The sequence below is a fragment of the Mustelus asterias genome, chromosome 17 (genome assembly GCF_964213995.1).
Source record: "Mustelus asterias chromosome 17, sMusAst1.hap1.1, whole genome shotgun sequence".
In the NCBI taxonomy this organism is placed as follows: Eukaryota; Metazoa; Chordata; class Chondrichthyes; order Carcharhiniformes; family Triakidae; genus Mustelus; species Mustelus asterias.
In genome coordinates, this window is record NC_135817.1 from 17,372,128 (window position 1) to 17,382,975 (window position 10,848).

The 10,848-nt window shown below is 45.5% G+C and overlaps 1 protein-coding gene across 3 annotated transcripts in view; it reads right to left on the minus strand.

Moving 5' to 3' along the window:
* Nucleotides 1–9,455, minus strand: part of LOC144506352 (coagulation factor X-like) — a 73,135-nt gene extending 63,680 nt beyond the window's left edge. For all 3 annotated transcript variants that reach the window (XM_078232339.1, XM_078232340.1, XM_078232338.1), the window contains exons 1-3: nucleotides 9,323–9,455; nucleotides 9,056–9,216; nucleotides 171–195 (exon numbers count right to left, since the gene is read on the minus strand). In XM_078232339.1, coding sequence (XP_078088465.1) covers nucleotides 171–195; nucleotides 9,056–9,216; nucleotides 9,323–9,383 — 247 coding nt within the window. In that variant the 5' untranslated portion in view covers nucleotides 9,384–9,455. The remainder of the gene's footprint in view (nucleotides 1–170; nucleotides 196–9,055; nucleotides 9,217–9,322) is intronic.
* Between the last annotated feature and the right edge of the window lie 1,393 nt (nucleotides 9,456–10,848).

Genomic DNA, 10,848 nt, shown 5'->3' on the forward strand with positions numbered 1-10,848 from the left:
TTTTATTGATATCATTCCAGTTTCTCTCATCTTTCCTCTGAACTGAAGTCTTTCATCCCTGGTACCATTCTGGTTAAACTCCTCTGGAGGAGCCTTTCTCGACATCCTTTAGCATCATCAATATTTTCACTGTGAAGTCTTGACAAATTATAAAGACAAATGTGACTCACCAGAGTAAGTTGTCAGGAATTCCCACTAGAGAAAGGAAACAGAATATTACAATGTGAAAAGAAGCATCATCTTGATGAAATGTTTTTGCCATGAGTGTCAGCACTATACGACTCAGGTTTCCATAAATGCAAGATTGACAGTATTCAAAAGACAAAAGCAAAATACTGCGGATTCTGGAAATCTGAAATAAAGTCAATATCTGCAGCAAGAGAAGCAGATTAACATAGAAACCCTACAGTGCAGAAGGAGGCCATTCGGCCCATCGAGTCTGCACCGACCACAATCCCACCCAGGCCCCACCCCCACATATTTTACCCGCTAATCCCAGGACTCTAAGGGGCAATTTTTTTTTTTAACCTGGCCAATCAACCTAACCCGCACATCTTTGGACTGTGGGAGGAAACCGGAACACCCGGAGGAAACCCACGCAGACACGAGGAGAATGTGCAAACTCCACACAGACAGTGACCCGAGCCGGGAATCGAACCCGGGACCCTGGAGCTGTGAAGCAGCAGTGCTAACCACTGTGCTACCGTGCCGCCCTTTATTCATTGCAGGCCAATCATCTTTCATCAGAAGTCATTAAACTGAAATGTTCAAGAACTTAATTGTGACGCAGTGTTATTAGTCTTGTCTTTGAACCAGAAGATTTGGGGTTTGCTCCCCACTACAGAAACCTGAGCATTAATTAAGTGTATGCTAAAGTACCCAGTGGCATACTGAGGGCGTGTTGCACTGTCAGAGGTGCCGTCTTTCAATGAGGCATTAAAGAATGGCCTGTCTGCACCCTGCAGGAGATGAAGAAGATCCCTTGGCTGCTAGTCATTGAACAGCAGGGGATTTTCCTGGTGTACTACTCAACATTTATCTCTCAATCAACTTCGCTAAAACAGAAGAAATAGTTTAGGGCAATTAAGCTCAATTAGGAATGGCACCCAACCTGCTTGGATGAAAGGAAGAGAAGTAGCTCAGGGAGGGAAATGGTTGGAGAGGAAGGATGTGAGTCTGAGGAGGTACAGGCTGGAAAATAATTTGGTTTGGTTCAACTCTACACTGCTGTGGGTGAATAAACCTCACTTGTTTTAAACATTAAACTTCCAGTCTGCATGTCCAGTTGACCACTGGGTCCTAGACTGTCACACCAGATTAAGTGTGGAATTGAATTTTGAAGCCACCAGCTTTTGACTGAGGGCTGAGAGTGAGCCAAGACATTTCACATGGCAGGTAACCTGTAATCCTGTAATGGACTGTAATCCTGATGGTCACACAAGCATCTTCTGTTTCCTCACTTTACTCTTGGGACAGGCTCTGCAGTGGAGGTACAGCCCAATATCAATCAGATTGTTAAAATTCTCAAGAGCTACTGGTTTGTGTGCAGTTAGAGGCTGCAGGAGATGATCTTCAACATTTCACTGGGCCATGCTTCATAGGTTTATCTGCCTCATTTTGTGTGAGTTATTTCACACCAGGAAAGCTTGGGAGGTTTCAATGTTAATGCAGTGGTGCCCTGGAGGGAGATAGGCCATGTTAATGGTAATCCTTTACATGGATATTACCATTGGGGTTCCATGAAAACTGCGAAGAGAATAAATATGCACCAAATATAGCTCTAAAGGCAGCAGAGAGACAGAGATGTTCACAGAAATATTGTGGTAGTGTGGCCCCTTTAAGGGGGGGAGGGACATGTGGCCAGGTTGGATTCTATGGAGCGTCGAGACAGGCAGTTCAGCCAATCAAGTACAAAAGCATGTATCCTGGGCCACTGGAGGATCATTTCCAAATGGCAGGCAGTGACCAATGGGGTACTGCAAGGATCAGTGCTGGGACCCCAACCATTCACTGTATATATTAATGATTTAGATGAGGGAACTAAATGTAATACCTCCAAATTTGCAGATGACACAAGTCTGGGTGGGAAGGTGAGCTATGAGGAGGATGCAGAGATGCTTCAGTGTGATTTGGATAAGCTGATTGAGTGAGCAAATGCATGGCAGATGCAATATAATGTGGATAAATGTGAGGTTATCCACTTTGGTAGCAAAGACGGGAAGGCAGATTATTGTCTGAATGGTCATAAATTAGGAGAGGGAAATGTGCAATGAGACCTGGGTGTACATCGTCACTGTAGGTAAGTATGCAGGTGCAGCAGGCAGTAAAAAAGGCAGATGGCATGTTGGCCTTCATAGAACATAAAACATTACAGCGCAGTACAGGCCCTTCGGCCCTCGATGTTGCGCCGACCAGTGGAACCAATCTAAAGCCCCTCTAATCTACACTATTCCAATATCATCCATATGTTTATCCAATAACCATTTGAATGCTCTTAATGTTGACGAGTCCACTACTGCTGCAGGCAGGGCATTCCATGCCCTTACAACTCTCTGAGTAAAGAACCTACCTCTAACATCTGTCCTATATCTCTCACCCCTCAATTTAAAGCTATGTCCCCTCGTGCTAGCCAACACCATCCGAGGAAAAAGGCTCTCACTATCCACCCTATCTAATCCTCTGATCATCTTGTATGCCTCTATTAAGTCACCTCTTAACCTTCTTCTCTCTAACGAAAACAACCTCAAGCCCCTCAGCCTTTCCTCATACAATTTTCCCACCATACGAGGCAACATCCTGGTAAATCTCCTCTGCACCCTTTCCAACACTTCCACATCTTTCCTATAATACGGCGACCAGAACTGTACGCAATACTCCAAATGCGGCTGCACCAGAGTTTTGTACAGTTGCAGCATGACCTCCTGGCTCCGAAACTCAATCCCTCTACCAATAAATGCTAACACACCATACGCCTTCTTAACAACCCTATCAACCTGAGTGCCAACTTTCAGGGATCTACGCACATGGACACCCAGATCCCCCTGTTCATCCACACTACCAAGTATCTTACCATTGGCCCAGTACTCTGTATTCCTGTTACTCCTTCCAAAGTTAATCACCTCACACTTTTCCGCATTAAACTCCATTTGCCACCTCTCAGCCCAGCTCTGCAGCTTATCTATGTCCCTCTGTAACCTGCCATTTCCCTCCGCATTACAACTCCACCGACTTTAGTGTCATCTGCAAATTTACTAGTGAGAGGATTCGAGTGCAGAAGCAGGGATATCTTGCTGTAGTTATACAGGACCTTGGTGAGGCCACCCCTGGAGTATTTTGTGCAGTTTTGGTCTCCTTATCTGAGGAAGGGTGCTCTTGCTCTAGAGGGAGTGCAGAGAAGGTTTACCAGAGTGATTTCTGGGATGGCAGGACTGATGTATGAGGAGAGATTGAGTTGGTTAGGATTGTATTTGCTGGAGTTCAGAAGAATGAGGGGGGCGGGGGGGGTGGGGGGGTGCGGTGGTGGTCTCAGAAACCTATAAAATTCGAGCAGGACTAGATGGGGTAGATGCAAGAAGGATGGTGGGGATGTCCATAACCATTGGTCACAGTCTGAGGATACAGGGTAGACCAGTTAGGGCAGAGATGAGGAGAAATTTCTTCACCCGGAGATTGGCCAACATGTGGAATTTGCTACCACAGAAAACATGTATGTTTTCAATAAGCAGTTAGATATAGCACTTGGGGTGAAGGGGATCAAGGGATATGGGAAGAAGGGGGGGTCAGGCTGTTGAGTTGAATGATCAGCCATGATAATGAATGGGAAAACAGGCTCGAAGGCCGAATGGCTGACTCCTGCTCCTAATTTCTATGTTTCTACGACACTCTGTATTGTGGTGTAACTCTGGGCCATAGATCTCTCTCACATGTACAGACTCACGTGTGCACACACCCATACACAAAAACACACACACGCACAACCATATTAATACACCCATGTATATTGTACCGACTCACATACATTCAAATTCACAAATAAACAAACTTATATGCATAGACACATAAAGAAGTCTCACAACACCAGGTTAAAGTCCAACAGGTTTATTTGGTAGCAAATACCATAAGCTTTCGGAGCACTGCTCCTTCATCAGATGGAATGGAAATGTGCTCTCAAACAGTGCAAACAGACAAAATCAAGTTGCAGATTACTGATTAGAATGCGAATCCTACAGCCAGCCAGGTCTTAAAGGCACAGACAATGTGGGTGGAGGGAACATTAAACACAGGTTAAAGAGATGTGTATTGTCTCCAGACAGAACAGCTAGTGAGATTCTGCAAGCCCAGGAGGCAAGCTGTGGGGGTTACTGATAATGTGACATAAATCCAACATCCCGGTTTAGGCCGTCCTCATGTGTGTGGAACTTGGCTATCAGTTTCTGCTCAGCGACTCTGCACTGTTGTGTCGTGAAGGCCGCCTTGGAGAACGCTTACCTGAAGATCCAAGGCTGAATGCCCGTGACTGCTGAAGTGCTCCCCCACAGGAAGAGAACAGTCTTGCCTGGTGATTGTCGAGCGGTGTTCATTCATCCGTTGTCGTAGGGTCTGCATGGTTTCCCCAATGTACCATGCCTCGGGACATCCTTTCCTGCAGCGTATCAGTTAGACAATGTTGGCCGAGTTGCAAGAGTAGGTACCGTGTACCTGGTAGATGGTGTTCTCACGTGAGATGATGGCATCCATGTCGATGATCCGGCACGTCTTGCAAAGGTTGCTGTGGCAGGGTTGTGTGGTGTCGTGGTCACTGTTCTCCTGAAGGCTGGGTAGTTTGCTGCAGACAATGGTCTGTTTGAGGTTGCGTGGTTGTTTGAAGGCAAGAAGTGGGGGTGTGGGGATGGCCTTGGCGAGATGTTCGTCTTCATCAATGACATGTTGAAGGCTCCGGAGGAGATGCCGTAGCTTCTCCGCTCCGGGGAAGTACTGGACGACGAAGGGTATCTGTCCACCGAGTCCCGTGTTTGTCTTCTGAGGAGGTCGGTGCGGTTTTTCGCTGTGGTGCGTCGGAACTGTTGATCGATGAGTCGAGCGCCATATCCTGTTCTTATGAGGGCATCTTTCAGTGTCTGGAGGTGTCTGTTGCGATCCTCCTCATCCGAGCAGATCCTGTGTATTTGGAGGGCTTGTCCGTAGGGGATGGCTTCTTTAACGTGTTTAGGGTGGAAGCTGGAGAAGTGGAGCATCATGAGGTTATTTGTGGGCTTGCGGTACAGTGAGGTGCTGAGGTGACCGTCCTTAATGGAGATGCGTGTGTCCAAGAATGCAACCGATTCCGGAGAGTAGTCCATGGTGAGTCTGATGGTGGGATGGAACTTGTTGATGTCATCATATAGTTGTTTCAGTGATTGCTCACCATGACTCCAAAGGAAGAAAATATCATCGATGTATCTAGTGTATAGCATCGGTTGAAGGTCCTGTGCGGTGAAGAAGTCTTGTTCGAACCTGTGCATGAAGATGTTGGCATATTGAGGTGCGAATTTGGTCCCCATGGCTGTTCCGTGTGTCTGGATGAAGAACTAGTTGTTGAAGGTGAAGACATTGTGGTCCAGGATGAAGCGGATGAGTTGTAAAATTGCATTTGGAAACTGGCAGTTGACGGCATTGAGTACTGAGGCCGTTGCAGCAATGCCATCATCGTGGGGGATGCTGGTGTAGAGTGCCGAGACATCCATTGTGACGAGGAGTGCTCCTGGTTCAACTGCTCCATGTGTGCTGAGTTTCTGTAGGAAGTCTGTAGTGTCGCGACAAAAGCTGGGGGTTCTTTGTACAATGGGTTTCAAGATGCCCTCGACATAGCCAGAGAGGTTCTCGCACAGGGTTCCATTTCCTGAAACGATGGGACGGCCGGGTGTGTTTGCCTTGTGTATCTTTGGGAGGCAGTAGAGATCTCCAACGCGTGGAGTACGTGGGATGAGAACACGGAGGGGGTTTTGAAGGTCCGGATCAAAGGTTTTGATCAGAGTGTTGAGTTGACGGGTGTGTTCTTTGGTCGGATCTGTGGGTAACTGTCTGTAGTGTTCCTCGTTGTTCAGTTGTCGGTACACTTCTTTGCAGTAATCCGTTCTGTTCAGTATGACGATGGCCCCTCCTTTGTCTGCTGGTTTGATGACAATGTTGCGGTTGGTCTTGAGAGCGTGGATGGCGTTGCGTTGTGCTTGGGTGATGTTCGGGGCTGTCTTGTGAGTGCGGCTGATGAATTTGGTGTTGACGCACTCCTGATGGCTTGGGCATACATGTCAAGTCGAGGGCAGCGGCCTTCCGGAGGAGTCCAATTCGACTCTTTCCTCTTCGGTTGCACTGCGGATCTCTCTGTCTGCTGTTCCGTTTCATTGGCTGTCTCATTGTGTTCGCTGTTGGCCTCTTGGGGTTTGTGGAAGAACTCCCGCAGCCTCATTCGCCTGATGAATTCCTCTGTGTCCGCTGCGAGACTGATGGGGTCTATTTTGGTAGTGGGACAAAAGTTGAGCCCTCGGCTGAGAACTTCAATTTCATCTGGCTGAAGTGTGTAGTCCGACAAGTTGACAATGGACTTTCCTGCAGTGGTACTGTTTTCTACTGTGTTACCGGGGGAGGCTTGGTTGCTGCTGGTGGTGATGCCAACACATAAACACAGACTCTCACACACATAAACTCTCAGACACTTCCTCCATGAGTATCCTCACCTCCGGTGCCCTGCAAGGCTGTGTCCTCAGCCCATTACTATACTCCTTATACAAATTCCGCTCCAACTCCATTTTAAAGTTTGTTGATGATACCACCGTAGTGGGTCAGATATCAAACAAGATGAGACAGAGTACAGGAAAGAGATAGAGAATCTGGTGAACTGGTGTGAAGACAATAATCTCTCCTTCAATGTCAGGAAAATGAAGGAGATAGTCATCGACTTCAGGAAGTGTAATGAAGGACATGCGCCTGTCTACATCAATGATTATGAAGCGGGAAAGGTTGAGAGATTCAAGTTTCTAGGTGTTCAGATCACCAACAACCTGTCCTGGTCCCTTCTCGCCAAAGCTATAGTTAAAAATCCCACCAGCACCTCTACTTTCTCAGGAGGCTGAGGAAACTTGACATATCTTCTATGACTCTCTCTAATTTTTACAGATGCACCATAGAAATCATCCTTTCCGGATGTGTCACAGCTTGGTATGGCTCCTCTCTGCCTAAGACCTCAAGAAACTACAAAGGGATGTAAACTTAGCCCAGTCCATCATGCAAACCAGCTTCCCACCCATTGACTCCATCTACACTTCTCAGAAAAGCAGCTAGCATAAGCCAGGATCCCATGCACCCCAGACATACGCTTGTCCACTTTCTTCCATCGGGAAAAAGATACAAAAGTCAGAGAACATGTATCAACCGACTCAAGAACAGCTTCTTCCCTGCTGCCATCAGACTTTTGAATGGACCTACCTTATATTAAGCTGATCTTTCTCTACACCCTAGCTATGACTGTAATACTATATTCTGCACCCCCTCCTTTCCTTCTACCCTATATACTCAATGAACGATATGTTTTGCCTATATAGCGTGCAAGAACAATACTTTTCACTGTATCCCCTACATGTGACAATAATAAATCAAATCACTCATTCTCTCTTTCACACTCTATTTCACACACACACACATTCTCTCTCTTTCTCACACACATACTCACTCTGTCTCACATCCATTCTCTCAAACACACACTCTCTCACACACACACGCAACCACACACACACAGGAATTTTAGCGGGCGGGAGGGAGACCATGCAAAGGTCTGTTGACCTCGGGTGGGATTTTCAGGTTTTGGGGCAAGCGCAACCAGAAAGTCTCGCCCACTGACACTCACACACACTCTCAGTCATTCTCACACACTCTCTCACACTCTCTCAATACTTTTCACTGTATCCCAATACACGTGACAATAATAAATCAACTCACTCACTCTCTTTCACACACAGTCTCTCAGTCACTCACTCACGCACATAATTCTCTCTCTCACGCACACACACACACACACACACTCTCTCTCTCACATTCACATTTTCTTTACGCTGTTTCTGCCTTTTGGATATTGTTTATGGAGAGAACGGGGAGAATATATTGGTAGTCATTTTCTGGAAATGATCAGAAATAAAAAATAAGTTTTGTTTGTATAATGCGCTCCACAGTCTCTACCCAACCTCTACAATGGTGCCCTTAGGCTTCAGCACTTGGTTAGAACTGAGCTTTGTGTCTTGTTTTCTTGCAGTAGGAAAGATGCTAAATTCACAGGGAAAATGGAAAAGGGATTCACTAAGATGATTTGGGTGGGATTTTCAGGTTTTGGGGCGAGCCTGGCTGGAAAAACCCGCCCACTCTCACTCACTCACACTCACACTCTCTCACAGTCACTCACACTCACATATACTCTCTCACACAGATGATTCTAAGGAAGAGAAACATCAGCCAGGAGGGGTGACTGAAGACACTGACACACTCTTCACTGGAGTGGCGAATGTGTTAAGAGCAGATCTCAGATCCTGAATAAAATGGGAGGCTCTATTTGAATTAATTCAAGTGAATTGAGGTCCATAGTTACTCTTAACTGATAAGTGAATAAATAAAAAAGGAGCAGTTAAAAATGACATGGAACATGGTCAATGAAATAGGTCTGATTGGATAGCTCACTGGGATAGCCAACACAGGCACGATGGGCTGAACAGCCTCCTTCCGTAAGCATCTGAAATCACCTCGCAGGATGGTTTAAATTGTTAAAGTTAAAGTTGACACTTGATTAAAGTTTGCTAAAGATAGATTTAAATTTCTGTGATTATTGGTAGATTTAAACATTTTATCAAAGATCAATTTTAAGTTTAAATTTAAACATGGGTCTAAGCTTTAATTAATGGCAGATTAAATCCTCAAGCTCAAAAAGGGACATGCCTCAGAGCTGCCCATGGCACTCAGGACATTGAACTGTCTTTTCCTGTCACTAAGCATGAATCGTGAATGGTGGATTGAGGAGAGACACTGGTTTACTTACCGCCATTGCCATATCTTCAAACACTTCCCTGGCTTCCTCCAGGTTGCATATTTCCTCTTTGCACTCTCGCTCCAGGTTACCAGGCCTTAACTCTTCCAGCAGAAAATTCTCACGTTTCTGTCTGCTCAGCAAGGCTTGGGCAGTGGCTCTGGGGAGGAAGACTAAAAGACAGCTTTGTGTTATTACTGAAAACTAACATTAGGATCACCAAATCAACATATCAAAAGTGTCTGTATTGTAAATTTTGTAGGGTGCCTGTGAACTAACCTTGTTGATATGTTTCAGTGGGAAGCAGTGATGAAAGGACAAGTCCCAGTATCCAAGCCATTGTGACTAAAAACCCTGTTTAAACCCACTGGACTCAGGCTCTCCTAAAGCTGGTTTGTTCAGTAAGGTTTAAAGTCCAATGTTTGATGTTACTGGAACTTGTTTATTTGTGTGGTCAGTCATTTCATCTACGCTGAGCCCCTCGTCACCTGTTCAACTTTTGTGCAATTCTCAGAAAAGGAATTTAACCTCAAATAATGATGGGAATGAGTGACAAATTTGTCTCTTTGGAAAGAAGTGAACAGAATTCCCAATGCAGCAATGACTGTGTGTCTGGCAGTTTTGCAACCATAGCTTGACGTAAAAAACCGAGCCCATTTTAAACAAATGTGACCATCTCTCCAAAATTGTGACTGAATCTTTTTTCATTCATGGGATGTGGGTGTTGCTGGCTAGAAAATAAGAACATGGAACATTACAACGCAGTACAGGCCCTTCGGCCCTCGATGTTGTGCCGACCAGTGGAACCAATCTAAAGCCCCTCTAACCTACACTATTCCAATATCATCCATATGTTTATCCAATAACCATTTGAATGCTCTTAATGTTGAAGAGTCCACTACTGCTGCAGGCAGGGCATTCCACGCCCTTACTACTCTCTGAGTAAAGAACCTACCTCTAACATCTGTCCTATATCTCTCACCCCTCAATTTAAAGCTATGTCCCCTCGTGCTAGCCAACACCATCCGAGGAAAAAGGCTCTCACTATCCACCCTATCTAATCCTCTGATCATCTTGTATGCCTTTATTAAGTCACCTCTTAACCTTCTTCTCTCTAACGAAAACAACCTCAAGCCCCTCAGCCTTTCCTCATACGATTTTCCCACCATACGAGGCAACATCCTGGTAAGTCTCCTCTGCACCCTTTCCAACACTTCCACATCTTTCCTATAATACGGCGACCAGAACTGTACGCAATACTCCAAATGCAGCCGCACCAGAGTTTTGTACAGTTGCAGCATGACCTCCTGGCTCCGAAACTCAATCCCTCTACCAATAAAAGCTAACACACCGTATGCCTTCTTAACAACCCTATAAACCTGGGTGCCAACTTTCAGGGATCTATGCACATGGACACCCAGATCCCTCTGTTCATCCACACTACCAAGTATCTTACCATTAGCCCAGTATTCTGTAAATACCCAGTAAATACTGGCTAGGCCAGTATTTATTGTCCATCCCTAATTGCTGTGAACTTAGACAATATTTTAAATAATTCTTGCACTTTCAGCTGATGGAACCAAATGATTGGGGGCCAGCCTGTCTCCAGATCTTTGCTTTCCTCCCTCTGCATGGTTCTAATGTCTCAGATAGTGACCTGTATCAAATGCAGTTTTCTTAAAAGTTCAATGGCAAAAATGTCTCCACGAGAAACTTACCAATTTAAAATTCATAAACATGCTTTCTTGGCTTTCATTAGAATGTACTTTGTACCAGATTGATACATTCCACCGAATGATGCCTAG